This window comes from Carcharhinus amblyrhynchos, chromosome 18, assembly GCF_965287045.1.
Source record: "Carcharhinus amblyrhynchos chromosome 18, sCarAmb.v2.hapA, whole genome shotgun sequence".
NCBI classification, from domain to species: Eukaryota; Metazoa; Chordata; class Chondrichthyes; order Carcharhiniformes; family Carcharhinidae; genus Carcharhinus; species Carcharhinus amblyrhynchos.
The window spans coordinates 31,926,168-31,949,383 of record NC_137341.1 but is presented as its reverse complement, the minus strand read 5'-3'; the positions used below and the strand labels follow the sequence as shown (position 1 = coordinate 31,949,383).

General features: G+C 43.6%; 1 protein-coding gene across 2 annotated transcripts in view; it reads right to left on the bottom strand.

Annotated features, from left to right (window-relative positions):
* tedc2 (tubulin epsilon and delta complex 2) overlaps positions 1-23,216 on the bottom strand; it is a 31,265-nt gene continuing 8,049 nt past the window's right edge. For both annotated transcript variants that reach the window (XM_080206666.1, XM_080206668.1), the window contains 6 exons: positions 18,994-19,047; positions 18,152-18,230; positions 15,602-15,722; positions 14,014-14,115; positions 10,304-10,479; positions 1-1,850 (listed from right to left, as the gene is read on the bottom strand). In XM_080206666.1, coding sequence (XP_080062792.1) covers positions 1,704-1,850; positions 10,304-10,479; positions 14,014-14,115; positions 15,602-15,722; positions 18,152-18,230; positions 18,994-19,047 — 679 coding nt within the window. In that variant the 3' untranslated portion in view covers positions 1-1,703. The remainder of the gene's footprint in view (positions 1,851-10,303; positions 10,480-14,013; positions 14,116-15,601; positions 15,723-18,151; positions 18,231-18,993; positions 19,048-23,216) is intronic.

The window sequence follows — 23,216 nt, the reverse complement described above, 5'->3', positions numbered from 1 at the left end:
CAAATCCATATCAGCAACATCTACTGCATTCCTGTCTTCATCATCTTGGTTACTTCATCAAGAATTCAATTCAATTACTTAGACATCTGTCATTTACAAATCTGTGTTGGCACTATAGAACAAACTTCTCCCAGTAATGTTGATTTTTTCCTTGATTATTGTTTCTAAAACCTTACATTCCCCTGATATTAAATCTATTAGCCTGCAGTTACTCAGAACATCCTTGCATTCTTTCAAATCATATTTGCCACTTTCCAATTCCTTAGCATCCCCCCACCCGTGTCTAGGTAAATAATAGCAAGCCCATTTGCTATCTCCATGCCTACTTCCTTTAGCAGCTTGGAATACAAGCTGTCTGGACCAGGCAATTTATCCATTCTAAGCACTGCCAGCCTTTCCAGCAGATTTTGTCCATCAATTTTCACTCTTTCCTTTGTCTCCACCAGCTCTGCTTACGCTAACATTTTGTCAGCATCTGCTTCCTTAGTAAACACTGATAAAAGTGCTCATTAAGCTTCTAGCCCTACCTTTCACCTCCAAGCGTATACCACCTTCCTTATTGCGAATTGGCTCTTCCACACCTCTTACTAGCCACTTAGTATTTAAATGTCAGTGGAAAAATTTTTGATTCCCTCTTATGTTAACTCTCTTTCCTCATTCTTCCTATGCATCACTTCATATTTCTTTGCATGAAATTTCATCTGTCACATGCTTGCTCATTTCATCAGTCTTTGTCCTCCTTTTAATAGAATTCAGTCAATTGTTATAAACTGCTCAAGTTTCATACCCAAGATTTATTACATCCTTGAATCCAGCCTATAACTCATTCATATTCCCAATTGAGTAGGACTAGGAAGAGAGTTTTACATCAATATTCTTATACTACCACATCATCTAGGGTCACCAACATGGAAAGTTGACGATGCACTTAAATTCTACCCCTAAAGTAGTCAGAACCTAAGGAGAAAAGTTAACAAAACAGTCCCTTCAGTGATCTCATTCAAGATGCAAAAAATCATGGAATAAATTTGATGATTTTTAATAGTTATCTGTATAAATCTAAATTTTGCAATCACTTGAATATTTTTGATTCAGCTGACAATAAAAGACAAATTTTGTTCAGTACAAGTGCATAATACAAAAAATATACTACAATGTTGAGGATTTTTGTTCAAACCAATATGAAGGATGTTAGTGCTGGAATGGGATATTCACTTATCAGGATCAAACACTCCCAGGGCAAGCTCTTGTTAAATACAGAGTAAAGCTCTCTCTACAAATCCCCATCAAATGCCCCAAGGGCAGATACAGCGCAAGTGAAACTCCATCTACAATATCTCGAGCTCTGAATAATGCAGTGTAACATTTTTCCATTTAATATACCAAAATTCCACTGTTCCTTCTCAAGGAGATTGTCCATCAAGTTCCAGTGCTGGGTCAGGTTTTGTTTTTAAATAGTTAAAGTGACTAATTTGCCTACTCTCATTTCACAAAGGATCCTGACAGGCAACACTTAGACCTGCACTGTGATTGGGCTGAACGTTGATGGTGGCATTGGAGGTAATTGATTTATGTGAAATCATCTGTCCTGATCCAAGCTAGTTTCAGGTCATATTATCAAATTGCTTCAAGATACCTTACGTGCCCAGATCTTCCACACAATTATTGTTGCAGGTGTCAGTAGGCTGGATCTGTTGCTTTGGTCACTTGGGTATATTATCCAGTACTAGGACAGGGAATTGTTCTCCTCCCTCACAAAGTTGGGAATACACTGCTCGATAAAGGTGGTATGGGGATTGCTCTGGAGGTGCGGAGGAAAGCAGAATGGGAAGCAATTCTTCTGCCATAACCTGGGGAGAGAGAAAGAAAGAAAGGGTCAGCACGACTCAAGCTCCTAACTGCATCTTAAATTCCTATGTTCATTCTATTACATAACAAGTTAAAGGGTATTCATGTGTGGATACACACTCACCATTTCACTTACCACAGACAGGCACTGAATAAAAATATTCTGCTATTATTCAGATTTGAATGCAAAGATTAGATGCATTTTTTTCAAAAAATTACTTCATTCTTACTTGAATTCAAAGCCAATGCTCAGAGTTTTTGTGGTGGACCCAAATCCATCTCCTTGCTTACTTCACAAATCAAATTCAAATTGAATCCAATCCATGGTCCCCATGAGAGACACAAACAAGAGCTAAGCTAACAAGATAAGGCATTGCACCCCCATCTTGCGCTTCATCCATGCTTGTTCTCAGCCAAAAGGCTGAGAAGCATTATGTCTACATTTCTGGCATCAAAAGGAATAAATTGTTTTCTTGTGAACAAGGATTTTTAAAAAAAATTCTCTAACCTGTTCATCTGACACTATAAACTAAACCCTGCTAAAATTGGGAACACAACCCATCCAATGCTTTGGATCACAAAGTACCAAGAAGTAGATTTTTCTTCTTGTTTTATGTGATCCTGCCCCTTTTAAACTAATCTGCATTGTGAAAATAAGGCTGCTGCCCATTAGCTCCATAACATGAGAGTCATTCCTTAATAGCACAAACATAACAGGGCAGTGAAGTAACCCAGTGAAAGATGTGGCTTGGCTGATTGAAGTTTCAACAAAGTTAAGGCTCAGCAATTGCCTGCTTGAAGTAGAACTTGAGCTGATCCTCTAGTGCAGAATGGAGCTGTGGCTTTGTCTCAGGGGTCATTCTTTGGATATGAAGTTGAAGCGAGCTTTGTCTTCTGTTGAGAACATGGAGGAACCCTCAATATTGAAGATGGCAACTGTTCCTCCAAAGATATGGGGATTAGGTTAATTGGCCATGCTAAATTGTCCCTTCGTGTCAGGGGGACTAGCAGGATAAATGTGGAGTTACAGGAATAGGACCTAGGTGGGATTGTTGTCGATGCAGGCTGTATCGGCTAAATGACCTCCTTTCGCACTGTAGGGATTCTATGAATCGTCCTTCAGCCAACATCACTAAGAAACAAATGAACTGATAATTTGTTTTGAAGGTTAGGCTGCCATATTTACCCACACTTTTTCTTTTTTGTCACTGCATTTTAAAAACAACTTGTAAAATACATTGATCAGGGCTCACTTGGAGGACTGTTTCCTGGTTCTGGTCTTTTCACATGGTAGGTAATGTTAAAACTGTGAAAAAGATGCAGGAGAGAGCCAGTAGACCAATCTTTGAATGATAACACAAGGTGACCATTCAGCCAATCGAATCTATCCTAGCTCTCTGCAAGAGGAATTTGGCTAGTCTCATTCCACCTCCCTCTCCCTCCTGAATTTTTTTTGTATTTCCAGTTGCTTCTCCAATTCCTTTTCGAAAACTAAAATTGAATCTGTTTCCACCACCTGTGAAGATAGTTTTGCAGGAAAAGCAAAGCAAAGCAATATGAAGTAAAGGGTAAAATTTTCAAAGGAGTGTGGGGACAGAGAGACCTGGGTGCACATGCACAAATATCATTGAAAGCGGCAGGGCAGGTTGTGAAACCAGTTAAAAAGGCATATGGGATCTTGAACTTTATAAATGAATACAGGTATGAGAAAGTTACAGCAAACCTTAATAGAACAATTGTTTAGCCTCAACTCAAGTACTTTGTCCAATTCTGGGTACCATGCTTGAAGGAAGACGTAAAGGCTTTAAGAGTGGGTGCAGAAAACATTCAGAAAAATTATTCCAGGGATGAGGGAATTTAGGTAAATTGGTAGACTGGAAAAGCTGAGTTGTTTGTGGCTCAGTGGGTATACACTCTCTGCTAAATCACAAGGTTGTGGGTTAAAGTCCCTCATCAGGACTTGAGCACAAAAATAAGACTGACATTCCAATGCAGTACTGATGATTGCTGCATTGTTGAGAGGTGCTGTTATTCAAGTCATTAAACCGTCTGATCCCTCAGGTGGTCATCTATTGAACAGCGGGGGTAGTATGTCACTTTTCCCAGTGACCTAGCCAATAATAACCCTTCATTTGACATCACAAAAAACAGATGAACTGCCCATTATCGCATTCCTGTTTGCTGTGAACAAATCCTACATTATAACAGTGATTACACTTCTAAAATATTTCAGTGGCTGTAAAGCAGATTGTGATTAAAAAGTGCTATATAAATACAAATCATTGTTTCTTCAATTGCTGATTCAGGTCATAAGCAGAGCTGCTCACTGCCTCAGTAGGCACAGTAATACATTAACTAGATATTTCCTTGGGTACTCACTCAAGAAAAACAGTTGAGGTAATTTGGAATCTCTTTCATTGGAAAATCTTGGTTCCAAAATTGCAAGTATTAAATGCAGTAGTTCCAATGGAACTTTATTTTACTTATTTGTGGGACATGGACAACGCTGGCTGGCCATTCTTTATTGCCCATCCCTAGCTGTCCTTGTTTTGAGGGCAGTTGAAAGTCTACCGTATTGCTGTGGCTTTGGAGTCACATGTAGGCCAGACCAGATAAGGATGGCAAATTTCCTTCTCTAAAGGACATTAGCAAACCAGATGGGTTTTTCCAACGATTGACAATGGTTCCATGGTCATCAGTAGATTCTTAATTCCAGATATTTTTATTGAATTCAAATTACACTATCTGCCATGGTGGAATTTGAACCTGGATCCCTAGAACATTAGCTGATTAATAGTCTAGTGATAATATTAGCCCATCATCTCTCCAGTAGATTGTGGACTTCCCAGTAACTCAAGAAGCTTGACATCATCCAGGACAAAGCAGCCTGCTTGATTGGTGCCACATTTAGAAATCATAGAAAATCATAGAAACCCTACAGTACAAAAAGAGGCCATCTAGCCCATTGAGTCTATACCGACCACAAACCCACCCAGGCCCTACCACCTTATCTCTAAATATTTTACCCACTCATCCCTCTAACCTACATATCTCAGGACACTAAGGGGCAATTTTAGCATGACCAATCAACCTAACCCACACATCTTTGGACTGTGGGAGGAAATCTACACAGGCACAAGGAGAACGTGCAAACTCCATACAGACAGTGGCCCAAGCCGGGAATCAAACCCCGGTCCCTGGAGCTGTGAAGCAGCAGTGCCAGCCACTGTGCGACGATGCTGCCCCCTACAAACATTCTACAAACATTTAATCCCTCCACCATCTACGCTCAGTAGCAGCAGTGTGTACTATCTACAAGATGCACTGCAGCAATTCACCAAAGATCCTTAGACAGTACCTTCCAAACCCATGACCACTTTCATCTAGAAAGGCAAAGGCAGCAGATACATGGAAACACCACTACCTGCAAGTTCTCCTCCAAACCACTCACCGTCCTGACTTGGAAATATATCACCATTCCTTCACAGTCACTGGGTCAAAATCCTAGAATTCCCTATCTAATGGGATTGTGGGTTAACCCACAGCACGTGGACTGCAGCGATTCAAGAAGGCAATTCACCGCCACCTTCTCAAGGGCAACTAGGGATGGGCAATAAGTGCTGGCCAGCCAGTGACACCCATGTCCCATGTATAGCAGAAGGTCGAGGGACATGGAGTTGGGGGTAGGGTGTTAGAACATAGAACATAGAACATAGAACATTACAGCGCAGAACAGGCCCTTCGGCCCACGATGTTGCGCCGACCAGTTACAAAAACAATGACCCACTAGCCTATACCAATCCCTTTTCGTCCATAAACCTATCCAGAGATCTCTTAAACGCCCCCAAACTAGACGCATCTACAACTGCAGCAGGCAGGGCATTCCAATCCCTCACCACCCGCTGGGTAAAGAACCTACCCCTGACATCCGTCCTGTAGCTACCCCCCCTTAATTTAAAGTCATGCCCCCTCGTGCTAGCTTTCTCCATCCGAGGAAAAAGGCTATCACTATCCACCCTATCTAAACCCCTAATCATCTTATATGTTTCAATAAGATCCCCTCTTAGCCGCCTTCTTCCCAACGAAAACAACCCTAGATCCCTCAGTCTCTCCTCATAGGACCTCCCCACCATACCAGGCAACATCCTAGTAAACCTCCTCTGCACCCTCTCCAACGCCTCCACATCCTTCTTGTAATGCGGGGACCAGAACTGCACACAGTACTCCAAGTGCGGCCGCACTAGAGTAGTGTACAGTTGCAACATTACACTGCGACTCCTAAATTCAATCCCCCTACCAATAAACGCCAAGACACCGTACGCCTTCTTGACAACCTTATCTACTTGATTCCCAACTTTCAGGGATCTATGTACACACACACCTAGATCCCTCTGTTCATCCACACTATTCAAAGTCCTCCCGTTAGCCCTATACTCGACACATCTGTTGCTCCTACCAAAGTGAATTACCTCACACTTCTCCGCATTAAATTCCATCCGCCACCTCTCGGCCCAGCTCTGCAACCTATCTAAGTCTCCCTGCAGACTATGACACCCTTCCTCACAATCTACCACACCTCCAACTTTGGTGTCATCAGCAAATTTACTAATCCACCCAACTATACCCTCATCCAGATCATTAATAAAAATTACAAACAACAGTGGCCCCAAAACAGATCCCTGAGGCACACCACTCGTAACTGCACTCCATGATGAATATTTACCATCCACCACCACCCTCTGTCTCCTATCTGATAGCCAATTCCTGATCCAACTTCCTAGATTACCCACAATCCCATACATCTGCATTTTCTGCAGAAGCCTACCATGGTGAACCTTATCGAACGCCTTACTAAAATCCATGTATACCACGTCAACTGCCTTACCCCCATCCACCTCTTTGGTCACCTTCTCAAAAAACTCAATAAGGTTAGTAAGGCACGACCTACCTGCTACAAAACCATGCTGACTATTTCTAATCAATTCATTACACTCCAAATAACTATAAATCCTATCCCTAATAATTTTTTCTAAAACCTTGCCCACAACAGAAGTAAGACTCACCGGTCTATAATTCCCGGCAAAGTCTCTGTTCCCCTTCTTAAACAATGGGACAACATTCGCTATCCTCCAATCCTCCGGGACTACACCAGAGACCAATGACGACCTGAAGATCTGAGCCAGAGGCTCTGCAATCACCTCTCTAGCCTCCCAGAGAATCCTAGGGTAGATCCCATCCGGACCAGGGGACTTATCTATTTTCAGCCCCTCAAGAATTTCCAGCACATCCTCTTTATCAACCGTAATACTTTCTATTTTACACCCCTGCAACCCAATGTCCTCCTCAGCTATATTCATGTCCCCCTGCGTGAACACCGAAGAGAAATATTGGTTCAATACTTCTCCAATCTCCTCCGGTTCCACACACAACTTCCCCCTGCTGTCTGTAACTGGCCCTAATCTTGCCCTGACCAACCTTCTGTTCTTGACATACTTATAGAACGCCTTAGGATTCTCCTTAATCCTATCAGCCAAAGTCTTCTCATGTCCTCTTTTAGCCCTTCTCAACTCACTCTTCAACTCCCTCCTAGCCAATCTAAAGCTTTCTAGTGCACTATCTGAGCCCTCCAATCTCATCCGAACATAAGCCTCCTTTTTCTTTTTAACCATCGACTCAACTCTTTTAGTGCACCACGGTTCCCTAGATCTACCAAATCCACCATGCCTGACAGGGACATACCTATCAAGGACTCGCAGTAGCTGCTCCTTGAAAAAATTCCACATTTCAGATGTTCCCAGTCCCTGTAATCCCCTAATCCAATCCATGCTTCCTAATTCACTCCTGATAGCCTCATAATCGCCCTTACCCCAGCTAAAATTGCTGACCCGAGGTTCACGCCTATCTCTTCCCATCACTAAGGTGAACGTAACCGAATTGTGGTCACTATCACCAAAATGCACACCAACTTCCAAGTCTAGCACCTGGTCTGGCTCATTTCCCAGCACCAAATCCAATATAGCCTCACCTCTAGTTGGCCTGTCTACATACTGAGACAAAAAACCTTCCTGCACGCTTTGTACAAACACTGACCCCTCTAGCGAGCTAGAACTATAGCAACTCCAATCAATATTCGTAAAGTTAAAGTCCCCCATAACAATTACCCTATTACTTTCACTCCTAACCAGGATTGTCTCCGCAATCCTTTCCTCAACCTCTCTAGAACTTTTAGGAGGTCTATAAAAGACTCCCAACAGGGTGACCTCTCCTCTCCTATTTCTAATCTCCGCCCATACTACCTCAACTGACAAGTCCTCATCAAACTTTCTCTCCGACACTGTGATACAGTCCTTGACTAGCAATGCTACCCCACCCCCCCTTCTACCTTCTTCTCTACTCCGACTAAAGCATTTGTACCCCGGAACCTGCAACATCCATTCCTGACCCTGCTCTATCCAAGTCTCAGAAATGGCCACAACATCAAAGTCCCAGGTACTGATCCACGCTGCAAGTTCATCCACTTTATTGCGAATACTCCTCGCATTAAAGTACACGCATTTCAAACCCTGCTCCGCCCCACCCCCACTATGCCGTGCCTTGCATTCCCCAACTATGCCCCCCTCACTTTCACCCCCTTTCCTCACTATCCCTCCCCCCCTCCGAATCAGTTTAAACCTTCCTGCATCGCTTTTGCAAATTTACCCCCCAGGATATTGATTCCCCTCTGGTTCAGGTGTAGACCATCCCTCTTATAGAGGTCCCACCTTCCCCAGAATGAGCCCCAATTGCTCAAGTACCTGAACCCCTCCCTCCTGCACCATCCCCTCAGCCACGAGTTCAAACTTTCCCTCTCCCTATTCCTCTCTAATCTATCCCGTGGCACAGGCAAGAGTCCAGATATAACTACTCTTTCTGACTTCGCCTTGAGTTTCCATCCCAACTCCATAAATCTTTGCTTAATATCCCCTTCCCTTAATCTCCCTATGTCATGTGTCCCCACATGAACTATAACTTGGGGTTGATCTCCCTCTCCCCTAAGAGTCCTGAATACTCTGTCCGATACATCCTGGACCCCAGCCCCTGGTAGGCAACACACCAGCCCAGAGTCCCTACCCTTACCTCCAACTCTCCTATCCGTCCCCATAACTGTGGAGTCCCCAATCACGAGGCCCAATCTCTTACCCCTAACCACCTGAGGCTTGCCAATAGGCTCACCCCCAGAGACCTGGTCCCTTTGGCTATCCCCAGTTGATTTCTCCTCAACTGTAGCCTCCAGGACCGAGAACCTATTTTGGAGGGGAACAGCCCCAGGGGATAGCGTGGATAGAGGATTGGTTGTCAAATAGGAGGCAGAGAGTGGGGGTCAACGGGTGCTATTCGGATTGGCGGATGGTGACTAGTGGAGTGCCCCAGGGGTCGGTGCTGGGGCCTCAGCTTTTTACCATTTATATAGATGATCTGGAGGAGGGAACCGAGTGTAGGGTGTCGAAATTTGCTGATGACACCAAGATTGGGGGAACGGCAAATTGTGCGGAGGGTGTGGAGAGTCTGCAGAAGGATCTAGATAGGCTGGGCGAATGGGCCAGGAAATGGCAAATGGAATTTAATGTTGGCAAGTGTGAGGTGGTCCACTTTGGTAGGAATAATGGTAGGAAGGACTATTACTTACGTGGCGAAAAACTGCAGCAGGCGACGGTGCAGAGGGACCTCGGGGTCCTTGTGCATGAGTCGCAAAAACCCAGCTTGCAGGTGCAGCAGGTGGTCAGGAAGGCGAATGGGATGCTGGCCTTCATAGCGAGGGGGATTGAATATAAAAGTAGGGAGGTCTTGCTGCAGCTGTATAGGGCATTGGTGAGGCCGCAGCTGGAGTACTGTGTGCAGTTTTGGGCGCCGCACCTGCGCAAAGATATTTTGGCCTTGGAGGGAGTGCAGAGGAGGTTTACTAGGCTGATACCGGAGTTGAGGGGGTTGAGCAATGAGGAGAGGCTGAATAAACTAGGCTTGTACTCGTTAGAGTTTAGAAGAATGAGGGGAGATCTCATTGAGACGTATAAGATGATGAATGGGATGGATAGGATAGAGGTGGAGAGACTCCTCCCGCTCAAAAAAGACAGTAGGACTAGGGGGCACAGCCTCAAGATAAAGGGGGGGCGGTTTAGAACAGAGTTGAGGAGGAACTTCTTCACTCAAAGGGTGGTGAATCTCTGGAATTCTCTGCCCGTTGAAGTGGTGGAGGCTGCCTCGCTAAATATTTTTAAGACGCGGGTTGATGGGTTTTTGATAAGAGAGGGGATTAAGGGTTATGGGGAGAGGGCGGGAAGGTGGAACTGAGCTGCGACAGATCAGCCATGATCTTATTGAATGGCGGGGCAGGCTCGGAGGGCTGGATGGCCTACTCCTGCTCCTATTTCTTATGTTCTTATGAATTAATTAAAAAAAAATGAAAGTCATGCAGTACCTTTTGGATCTGGATCCGTCTTTGGAGAGTTTGTACTTGAAACCTGAGAGTCTCCATTTCCTTCAGGTCCTGCAGACTGGAATAAAACAGGAGAGGTGCACATTCGCTGCCAAGACCTTTGCACATTTTGAAGCTCAGCCTCCAGGAGCTCCCGAACTTTAACCAAAATGCCTCAGCTATTATCAAGACAAAAAGTAAAGACACGGAAATGATGAATGGCAAAAACCAAACTGACTTAAAGGGGCTATCAGTGTACTTAACAATCATTAAAATTAACAGATTCCATATTCAGATCCTGACTTAACAAATCTCTGTAAAAGCATTTGTGACAAGGATCACGGCAGCCTTGGTAGATGACTGCTCACCTGCTGTGGTAAAGCCACTTAGATCAAAGCAAGCTCTGCTTGGGCAGTGTTTAATTAGATCACATGAGCTGTTGAATTACAGACCTTATTCTCCAGGGAGAATTGTCATTCAGGTTTACTGGCACATTTTAGCCAAGGTAATTCAGTATGTGCAAATAAAAGCTGGTGAAACTCAGCTTTATCTGTGACACCTCTTGTAGTAAAATTGTTCACCAACAATCATTGATGATTGAAAGATCACTTATACAGGTCACTGCATGTTTTCACAGATTTGTGTTTCATTGGAACATGCAGTAGGGCAATGCAGGGGTACTTTAGTTCAGACAGTGGATGGGCTAAAAAGTAATGGTCCTAGAAACTAGCCATTCTTAAAGTTGTTGAATCACCAGGTCTGGTGAAATGCTCTGAGAAGCAAGGGAGGAATTGCAGAGGCATTGAAACAGGACATTGGCACCACCAGATAAAAAAATTGGCTTAATGAGAGCAAATAAAGCATGATGGTGAATGGTGTTTTTTCCCATTGGGAGTGGGATATACAATGGGATTCCCCAGGGGTTGGCAGAGGGCCACTATTTTTTTGAGCTATATTAATGACTTGGATTTGGGTGTCATGATGTGGCGATGCCGGCATTGGACTGGGGTAACCACAGTAAGAAGTCTCACAACACCAGGTTAAAGTCCAACAGGTTTATTTGGTAGCAAACGCCATTAGCCCCGAAATTGGATTTTGGGTGTGCAAGGCATAATTTCAAAATTTGTGAATGACAAACTTGGAAGTATTGTGAACTATGAGGAGGGTTAGTAATAGAATTCAAGACAACATAGACAGGTTGGTGGAATGGGATGAACAGAGTTAGATGGAATTTATAGCTGAAGTGTGATGTGATACATTTTTGCACTGTTGACATCTCCCTGCATCCCTCACCAGCTGTTCAGCCAACTGAGCTAAACCGAAGCACAACCTAGACCACATGACTGCAGCAGTTCAAGCAACTGGCTCACTACCATCTGTGCAAATGCAACAAATACTGGCCCTGTCAGTGTTGCTGACATCCTAATTAATTTTTAAAAATATATAATTCCAAAGAAGATGCAGAGCAGAGAGATTTGGAAACAAGTATATGGATATAGATTGTTCAGACAGGGTAGGTAGAAAGTGGTTAATAGGTATACAGGATCTTGGGGTTTATAAATAAAGACATAAAGGACAAAATCAAGGGAGGTTGTGGTGAACCTTTCAAAACATGGGTTGGATCTTAACTAGAGAACTGTTCCAATTCTAGGCACAGCACTTTACAAAGGATATGCAAGTTTTAGAGAGGATGCAAAAAAATCTTGACATTGGTTTCAAGGATAAGGGTCTTCAGTTATCCTTAAGACCCTTAAGATAAATGGGAGAGGCTGGCACTGTTGTCCTTAGAGAAGGGAAGGTTGAGAAAAAAAATGATAGAGATGTTTAAAGTGTGGTTCCTACTTTCAAGAAAGGGAACAGTGGTTCCTACTTTCAAGAAAGGGAACAGTGGTTCCTACTTTCAAGAAAGGGAACAGTGGTTCCTACTTTCAAGAAAGGGAACAGGGATAGCCCAGGAAATTACCGACCAGTGAGTCTGACCTCAGTGGTTGGTAAGTTGATGGACAGGATACTGAGGGACAGGATTTATGAACACTTGGAGAAGTTTAGTATGATCAGAAAGAGTCAGCACGGCTTTGTGAAGGGCAGGTCACGCCTTACGAGCCTAGTTGAGTTCTTTGAAAATGTGACTTAACACATTGACGAAGGAAGAGCAGTGGATGTGGTTTACATGGACTTCAGCAAGGCGTTTGATAAGGTCCCCCATGCAAGACTTCTTGAAAAAGTGAGAGGGCATGGGATCCAAGGGGCTGTTGCCTTGTGGATCCAGAACTGGCTTGCCTGCAGAAGGCAGAGTGTGGTTGTGGATGGGTCTTTTTCTGCATGGAGGTCGGTTACCAGTGAAGTGCCCCAGGGATCTGTTCTAGGACCCTTGCTGTTTGTCATTTTCATTAATGACCTGGATGAGGAACTGGAGGGATGGGTTGGTAAGTTTGCCGACAACACGAAGGTTGGTGGTGTTGTGGATAGTCTGGAGGGATGTCAGAAGTTGCAGTGAAACATAGATAGGATGCAAGACTGGGCGGAGAAGTGGCAGATGGACTTCAACACAGATAAATGTGTAGTGATCCATTTTGGCAGGTCCAATGGGATGAAGGAGTACAATATCAAGGGAAGGACTCTTAGCAGTGTAGAGGAGCAGAAGGACCTTGGGGTCCGGGTCCCTAGGACTCTTAAATTGGCCTCGCAGGTGGAGGATGTGGTCAAGAAGGCGTATGGTGTACTAGCCTTCATTAACCGAGGGATTGAGTTTAGAAGTTGGGAGATAATGCTGCAACTTTATAAGACCCTTGTCAGACCCCACTTGGAGTACTGTGCGCCGTTCTGGTCGCCTCACTACAAAAAGGATGTGGAAGCTATTGAGAGGGTGCAGAGGAGATTTACAAGGATGTTGCCTGGATGGGTGGCATGCCTTATGTGGATAGGTTGAGGGAGCTAAGTCTTTTCTCCCTGGAGAGACGAAGGTTGAGAGGCGACCTGATAGAGGTTTATAAGATGTTGAGTGGTATAGATAGGGTGGATTCTCGGAGGCTGTTTCCCAGGGCTGTAACGGTCGCTACGAGAGGACACAGGTTTAAGGTGCTGGGGAGCAGGTACAGAGGAGATGTCAGGGTTAAGTTTTTCACTCAGAGGGTGGTGAGTGAGTGGAATCGGCTGCCATTGGTAGTGGTAGAGGCGAACTCGCTGGGGTCTTTTAAGAGACTTCTGGATGAGTACATGGGATTTAATGGGATTGAGGGTTATAGATAGGCCTGGTAGGTAGGGATATGATTGGCGCAACTTGTGGGCTGAAGGGCCTGTTTGTGCTGTAGTGTTCTGTGTTCTATAAAATTATAAAACAAAAGGTGGCATGAGAAAAACATAACAACAAACAAAAAACACAATTGCTTAGAATTTGTAACATACTGCCTGAGAATATGATGGAGGCTTTCAAAAAGGGATTGGATAATTACCTGAAAATAAAAAAATTACAAAGCTATGAAGAAATGGCGGTGCTGTGGGACTCACTGAATTGCTGTCGCTGAGAGGCAGCACAAACAGACCAATCGAACAAACTCCTTTTGTGTTGTAACCATTCTACAATTCTATTTACACTGTATTTTTAATGTATGTAGCACGGGTTGCTTGATATAACTGGGCCGTGGCAAAGGATCAGAATTCAGGTAAATTAACAGCTGATGTTTCTGATGTGGCGCAAAAGATAGCATGCTCACCATCTGCAAGCTGCTGAATTTGATGAACAAGGCTCGATACAGTGTCTTGGCATCTCTCCAGTGTCTGCAGACAACCATATTCATGCTGCCAACTAAAGGGACCTTTGACAAACACAAATACAATTATTTTCCCTGCATACTATCTGAGGGGGTATAGCACGGAATGAGAATACAGGATTTTTAAAATCAGGAACAGACTAGTGGATCAATTCCCCCCCCCAACACTGGCAATGGAAATGATTGTTTTAGTTTAACTAGCGAATGCCATCTTTGTTTCCCAAACCAAACAAAGTTTAGTTCAAACATTAACAGCTGAGTAGGATTGTTTCATTCAACTTGAAAACTGATCAAATGTCAATTAGAATACAATAAATATTAGAAATGCAATATACGAATACCAGGAATACAATGAGAATGTCTGCTCATTAATTAATAATGTTTAGTATGAATAGCTTCTCATATAATTATAGAATCTGCCAATTTGATTAACTACGTTCTTCACGCTTAAGTTTTCAATTTCATTCAACTTCCCTGCAGCTGAAGGCTTAAAATTTGTTGAAAACCTCAAACTTCTTCAACCAAAGTTTTCAACGAATTCCTTTTGTCAGAAAACAATATTTGTGTAAACACTCAGATGTCGATTACTTTAAAAATCAAAAAATTAATTCAGATGTAAAAAAAAAATCAAATAATAGGAGGTAGGCTTCACCAAATACAAATAATTTAATAGATGTTATCTGAGTCACAGTGTTTAGAACGCATGCATCAAATGTACGAATCATCACAATGGAGCAAGATAAATTTGTTGGATGAAAAGAATAATTTACTAACAAAATCAATAAAACAATTTGATCCAAGATCAAAGACAAAAATTGGTCTCTCTCTCGGAAACAACACTAAGTTTAGCAATAGATACTATTTCATTTATTTCTAGTCTGATTCTTTCGCTCCATCACATCCTTTCTTATTTGCCAATTTTAATATTAGTGTTCCTGTGAAATGTCCTCTATTTTCCTAACAAACATCTCTTCCTCCTTCCTATATCCTTAGTTTTGAAATCAGTATTCACTGAACAGTCTGCTATCCAACTCATTCTGCCCAGGGACTCTGATACTGGAACCCCTTTTTGTCTGTCTCCCTGTTTTCAATTTATAAGCTCGGCTTAACACAAATGGTTTCTTGACTTACCTCCTCTCCCCTTTTGCATCTTGGTGGATGACCTCCCCAAGGATCCTGTCCTATCACCATTGTTCTTCAATATAAAAAGGTGCAGTGGCCAATGTATTCAACAGAATCTGGAAATCATGCAAAATTTCTCCCCATTGCTTCAATCCACCTATACCAATAGGTGAAAGTGTGCCATCCTTGCAGATGAACCAGCACTCTCATTAAGTACATGGTGTGGGAACTTTCCCTGTTGCTTGCAAGTGTAGTCTAGGAACGTGATTCCTCTTTTGTCTTCCGGGAACTACAAGTTTTCAAGTCTGACACAGAGAAATTGTCCTTTTGTGTAACGTGTGCTTGGCCTCTATGCATTGATCCCCATGGCAACATAAAACAAATTGTAGATTACTCATTGAGGACATACCTGAAGAATTGAGCCGTGGGTCAGTGCGGACATATTGGTCAATACATCTGTAAAACTCACGAATATTGTCCAATTGTTCTTCAATCTGTGCATAATTTACAGTTGGAAGCTGTGAATGGAACTTCAATCTGAGGTTAAGGAAAAGTTTTACGTTTTATTGTTATGTATTTCTCTTAATTAAACTGGTATGTCAATTGAATGTCTGACTGTATTCAAATGACAGCTTTAACTGGGAATTCACTATATATATATATGAGCATGCACCAGGAGGACAAGAGTGCATCATCATCACCCCCTGGAATATTACTCTAATTTAAATTCATAAGATTCCTTTTAAAGTTTTTTTTGTTTTGGTCAGATAGTAGTGCCACTTGCAAATTGGGCATTTAATTAGCGTTAGGTGCACAAAAGGGATATACCTCGGAACTAACTGAAACCGATTATTGGGCTTGGACATATATGTTCGTAATGTGCATCTCTGTAAATAAAAACTTATAAATGTTTAAAATTTAAGTTCACGTTCTATCCTTCATGATAACAAATGACAGAAAATGCAGGAAAAATTCAGTCGGTCTGACAGCGCCTTGTGGAGAGAGAAACAGAGTTAATGCTTCAAGTCCATGTGATTCTTCTTCAGAGTCGGAGAGATGTGATGGATTTTATACTGTTTAAGATGGGAATGGAGCAGGTGGAGCAAAATAGGTCAAAGATAGATGGGAGTTTGGAAAGATTTGACAAAGATGTCATTGGCACAAGGTAAAGGGAGTATTACAGAATAAGGAGGGTGTTGTTAATGATATAAAGGTGGGATAGCAGAATGTGTTAATAGCAGAACAAGGGTCAGTGCTTTGTGAAAACCATACTGAAGTACAAGCAATAGATGGCTTTATGGAGTGGTGGGGGGGGGGGGGGGGGGGAAGGGTGCTCTTGAGGCAAAACAAATTGGATTTAAAAAGGGGGATCAAGATGGAGGAACAAGTTTATGATCCAAAGCAGTTGAACTCCATGTCAAGTCCAGGAGGCCTTTAGTGCCTAATTGGAAGATGAGGTGCTACTGTCCAGTTTGCATTGGGCTTCCTTGGAACATTGCAGCATACCAAGAACTCACATATGGGTGAGAACTAGATGGTGAGAAATGACAAGTGACAGGAAGGTTAGGGTCATGTTTGTGGACTGTGAAGGTGTTCTGCAAAACTGTCACCCCACTCTGCATTTAGTCTTCCCAGTGTACAGGAGACCGCATTGGGAGAAGTAAATACAACAAACCAAATTGAAAGAGATACAAGTGAAATGTTGCTTCACTGGAAAGAAGTGCTTGTGGCCTTGGATGGTGAGGAGGTAGGAGTAAAATGACAGGTGTTGCAATTTCTCCTATTGCATTTGAAAATGCCTGGGAAAGGGATGAGGAGTTGGGGGTGATGGAGGAGAGGACCAAGGTCTCAGAGAGGAGCAATCCCCCCAGAATGCTGACAGTGATGGGAGGAAGTAAAAGGTGATGGCATCTTGCAGCAGTTGAGGGAAAATGGCAGAGGATGATCCTTTGAATGTAAAAGCTGGTGGAGTGAAAAGTGAGGACAAGGGGGATCTTATCATGGTTCTGGGAGGGAGGGAAGAGGTGAAGGCAGAGGTGTGGGAGATGAGTTGGATGTGCTTGTGCACTCTATCACTACCTTGGGTGGGAACCTTTGGTTTAGGAAAAAGGCATGTTGGAAATATTGCTTTGGAAGGTAGCATCAATGGATCAGATATGATAAAGGTGGAGAAACAGGGAGAGTGGAATGGAATCTTTACAGGAAGCCGGGTGTATAGCTGTGGGATTTGGTGGGCTCGTAACAAATACTGGTGGTCAGTCTATCAGCAGAAATTCAGACAGAGCGATCAAGGAAGAAAAGGGAATGTTGGAGATAGACCCCGTGAGGGTCAGGGGGGTGCTGAAACAAAATTGATCATTTTTTCCAGGTTCAAATGACTGCACTAAGTGGTACCAAAACAGTCAAAAATATAATGTTGTTGGAGGGGGCTGGAGTAGGACTGGAACAAGGAACACTCCACATATCAGTGGAGAGCTTCAAGTTTTTAGGTGTCCAGATCACCAACATAGAAGACATTCTCTCTGGTTGTATCACAGCTTGTTATGGCGCCTGTTGTGCTCAAGACTGCAAGAAACTACAAAGGGTTGTGAATAAAGCCCAGTCCACCACGCAAACCAGTCTCCCATTCATTGACTCTGTCTACACTTCCCACTGCCTGAGAAAAGTAGCCAACATAATTAGGGACGCCACACATCCCAGGCATACTCTCTTCCACTGGGAAAAAAAGATACAAAAATCCGATTCAAGAACAGCTTCTTCCCTGCTGCCATCAGACTTTTGAACGGACCAACCTTGTACTAAGTTGATATTTCTCTACACCTTAGCTGACCGTAACACTACATTCTGCACTTTTTCCTTTCCTTCTCTATGAATGGTATGCTTTGACTGTATAGCACGCAAAAAACAATACTTTTCACTGTATGAAGAGCGGGTAGATTCAATCTCTGTGGTAGGATACGGTTGACTGGAGTCTTTGCATGAAGCTTGCTTTCTCCTGGATCTCTACAGTGTCACTTGTGGACACTTTCCCCCACAAGCTAGAAAACAACAACAGAATCAAAGATAGATGTTTGTCCACGTGCATCTCTCCAAACTCTTGAAAAGTTGTCATGGTTGGGATTTTCCCTTGAGACAATTCCATCTGGAATATTAGAGGGACAATGAGAGAGAATTTTAGAAGTGGAGAAGGAAAGGGCCTTCACCCAGACTAAAAGTACTCAGAGTGGGGGTGAATCCTGCTGATCACGCCTTCTTTCTGTTCAGCCAGCAAATAACGGGGAGGTAGAGAAGCATTCTGTGTAGCCCTCTTCTTCCTGCTCCACCTTGCTGGGAAAAGTCATTGGCTGAAGGAGGAGGAGATGATGACAGTGGTTATGTCACTGGCTTAGTAATCTAAAGGCCCAACCTAATGCTCTGGGAATATAGTTCAAACCTCAGCATGGCAGCTTGCGCAGGAATTGAAAGAAAAATTAACCAACTGTTGTAAAAACATCTGGTTCAATAGAAGAAAATAGAGGCCCTTTTAGGAAAGAAAATCTGCTACCCTCACTTGGTCAGGTCTACCTATGAATCTAGGTCCTCAGAAATGTGGCTGACTATGAAATGTCATAGTCAGTTCAAGAGCAATTTGGGGTGGGCAACAAATACTGACCTTGCCAGTGATGCCCGCATTCCATGAAATAATTTTTAAAATGTCAAAATATTTCTTTACATCAGAATCCGGGGAGGTGAGGTGTCATGTTCCCCTTGTGGTGAGCTTGTGTTCAGCTTCTACTGCTCTGTTCCCAAGGTTTTGCTTACCGTTCGTTTCTGTTTCGCTGCTTTCTCCACTCTACAGGAAGTTTCAGCACTGACCTGTGAAGGTTTAAGATGATTTACAGTTTGCAGGAAGTACATCAATATCCATCCAATATAGTGACGTCAACAGGGAGAAGCTTTTAAATCCTCAAGCTACAAAAAAAAACATAAGAGCCGAACACAGCTGGCCACATGCAAATCTGCAGAAAATCTAAGTTGCTCCTTTTCCTCACTGACGCACACTCCCCCATTGCGAACACACTGACATTTGAACCAGTTGCTGCTCCCACATAACTTTGCCCCCGCTATCTTCTCCAGACTTAAATCCCCTTGCACTTTTTTCAGTTCTTGAACACTGGTTTTCAATGTACTACTCTTCTCTCTGCCCAATCTTCAGCAGTGTCAATCGTAGCTCTTTGAATTATTGTCTTTAAGCCCTTTGTTACCTTTTAAAAAAAAAGCTTGGCAAACCTACGTTTAAAAAAAGCTTGGCAAACATTAAATGATCTCCCACAAAGCCTAACACCTGTTCCTTATTTTCTCTGTGAAACACCTAAGGACATATCAATAGAAGGTGCTTGTTGGTAGGAGCACTGAGACTGCTTGTTAAAAAAAAATCAAAGTTAAAATGAACTATAATTCTTTTGCACGTTTATTTAGTTGAAGTCCTTATTTTTTTGGATTAGTTACATTTGATTTTAAACCTGGACTTGAGCACCACCTGATGGCTGATTGAACAACTGCAGCTACTTTGTAATACTGAGCCTGACGGAGCAGCAGCTGCAAGTCAGATTTCTTGGTCTCTGCTTAATTTACTGGATACACCATTGCAGCATTATGGCCAATATAACTACCCACAGCAACCCTGGAGAGGAAAGCAGGGCTCCTCCTGAGCATCTTAGACGAGATGTGGATATGCCGACACTGGGCTGGGGTAAGCACAGTAAAGTCTCACAACACCAGGTTCAAGTTCAACAGGTTTATTTGGTAGCACGAGCCACAAGCTTTTGGAGCTTGGCCCCTTCATCAGGTGAGTGGGAATTCTGTTCACAAATTGGGCATATATAGACACAAACTCAATTTACAAGATAATGGTTGGAATGCGAGTCTTTACAGATAATGAAGTCTTAGAGGTACGCACAATGTGAGTGGAGAGAGCATCAAGCACAGGTTAAAGAGATGTGTATTGTCTCCAGCCAGAACAGTTAGTGAGATTTTACAAGTCCAGGCAAGTCGTGGGGATTACAGATAATGTGACATGAACCCAAGATCCCGGTTGAGGCCGTTCTCATGTGTAAGGAACTTGGCTATCAGTTTCTGCTCAGCAATTCTGCATTGTTGTGTTGTGAAGGCTGCCTTGGAGAACGCTTACCTGAAGATCAGAGGCTGAATGCCTGTGGCTGCTGAAATGTTCCCCAACATGAAGTGAACACTCCTGCCTGGTGACTGTCAAGCGGTGTTCATTCATCTGTTGCTGTAGCGTCTGCATGGTCTCCCCAACGTATCATGCCTCGGGACATCGTTTCCTGCAGTGTATCAGGTAGACAACGGTGGCCGAGTTGCAAGTGTATGTACCGTGTACCTGGTGGATGATGTTCTCACGCGAGACGATGGCATCCATGTCGATGATCCGGTACGTCTTGCAGAGGTTGCTGTGGCAGGGTTGTGTGGTGTTGTGGTCACTGCTCTCCTGAAGGCTGGATAGTTTGCTGTGGACAATGGTCTGTTTGAGGTTGTGTGGTTGTTTGAAGGCAAGAAGTGGGGGTGTGGGATGACCTTGACGAGATGCTTGTCTTCATCAATGACATGTTGAAGGTTCTAGAGAAGATGTCGTGGCTTCTCTGCTCTGGGGAAGTACTGGATGATGAAGGGTACTTTGTCTGCCATGTCCCACGTTTGTCTTCTGAGGAGGTTGGTGCGCTGTAGTGTGTCGGAATGTAGATCGATGAGTCGAGCGCCATATCCTGTTCTTACGAGGGCATCTTTCAGCATCGGGAGGTGTCTGTTGCGATCTTCCTCATCTGAGCATATCCTCTTAAGGAGGGCTTGACTGGAGAGGATGGCTTCTTTGACGTGTTTAGGGTGGAAGCTGGAGAAGTGGAACATCGTGAGGTTATCCGTGGGTTTGAGATACAATGAAGTGCTGAGATGACTGTCTTTGAACTTGTGTGTGTCCAAGAATGCAACCGATTCCGCACAGTAGTCCATGGTGAGTCTGATGGTGGGATGGAACTTGTTGATGTCACCCCGGGTTGCCTCCTGGGTGCAACGGTCCGTGACTTCTCGGACCATGTTTTCAGGATCCTTAAGGGGGAGGGGGATCAGTCGCAAGGCGTAGTGCATATCGGTACCAATGACATAGGTAGGACAAGGAATGGGGATTTAAAACAGGAATCTAGGGAGCTAGGATGGAAGCTGAGAGCCAGAACAAAGCATGTTGTCATCTCTGGTTTGTTGCCGGTGCCACATGCTAGTGAGTTGAGGAACAGGGAGAGAGTGCAGATTAACATGTGGCTGCAGGGATGGTGTAGGAGAGAGGGTTTCATTTACTTGGACAATTGGAATACATTCTGGGGAAGGTGGGACTGTACAAACAGGATGGTTTGCACCTGAACCAGAGAGGCAGCAATATCCTGGGAGGGAAATTTGCAAAGGCTCTTCGGCAGGGGAGTTTAAACTAATTTGTCAAGGGGATGGGAAAATGAGCTGTAGTCCAAAAGCCTGTGTTGAAGGTCGTGAGGTACCAAGGAAGGTGTCAAGGTTGCAGAAGTGTACAGGCAGACAGGATGGTGGGTTGAAGTGTATCTACTTCAATGCAAGGAGCATCAGAAATAAGTTAGGCGAACGTGGAGCGTAGATTGGTACTTGGGACTACAATGTTGTGGCCATTATGGAGACATGGTTAGAACAGGGACAGGAATGGTTGTTGGCAGTTCCGGGGTATAGATGTTTCAGTAAGAGTAGGGAAGGCGGTAAAAGAGGTGGAGAAGTAGTATTGTCAATCAAGGATAATTTAATGGCTGCTGAAAGGCATTGAGAGCGATCTGCCTACTGAGGTAATATGGGCTGAAGTCAGAAATAGGAAAGGATTGGTCACATTGATAGGAGTTTTCTATAGGCCCCCAAATAGTAATAGAGATGTGGAGGAGGAAATGGCAAAGCAGATTATGGATAGGTGTGGAAGTCACAAGGTAGTTATCATGGGTGACTTTAACTTTCCAAATATTGATTGCAATCTTTATAGGTCGAATAGTTATGATGGGACACTTTTTGTACAATGTGTGCAGGAGGGTTTCCTGACACAATATGTGGATAAGCCGACAAGAGGTGGGGCCACATTGGACTTGGTACTCGATAATGAACCGGGCCAAGTGTTTGATTTGTTTGTGGGAGAGCACTTTGGAGATAATGACCATGATTTGGTGTCCTTCAATATTGCAACGGAGAGGGATAGGGTCGCACGGCAGGGCAAGGTTTATAATTGGGGCAGGAGTAATTATAATGCGATTAGGCAAGAATTAGGGAGCATAAGATGGGAACAGAAGCTGTCAGGTATGGGCACAAACGAAAAGTGGAGCTTTTTCAAGAAACAAGTACTGCGGGTCCTTGATAGGTGTATCCCTGGCAGGCAGGGGGGAAATGGTTGAGTGAGGGAACCACGGTTCACAAAGGAGGTTGAATGTCTTGTCAACAGGAAAAAGTAAGCGTATGTAAGGATGATAAAACAAGGTTCAGTTGGGTCGCTTGAGAGTTACAAGGTAGCTAGGAATGAGTTAAGAAAAGGGCTTAGGGGAGTTAGGTGGGTTGGATAAAGGAAAACCCCAAGGCTTTTTACTCTTATGTGAGAAATAAAAGAATGTCCAAGGTGAGGTTAGGGCCAGTCAAGGATAGTAGTGGGAACTTGTGCATGGAGTCAGAAGAGAAAGATGAGGCCTTGAATGAATAATTTTCTTCAGTGTTCACTAAGGAGAGGGGCCATATTTTTGAGAATGATAGTGTGATGCAGGCTGAAAGGATGGAGAAGGTAGATGTTCTGAGGGAAGTTGTATTAGCAATTCTGAAAAACCTGAGGGTTGATAAGTCCTCTGGGCCAAATGGCATACTTCCTAGGATACTATGGGAGGCAAGGGATGAGATTGCACAGCCATTAGCTTTGATCTTTGGGTCCTCACTGTCCATGGGGATTGTGCCAGAAGACTGGAGAGTGGCGAATGTTATTCCTCTCT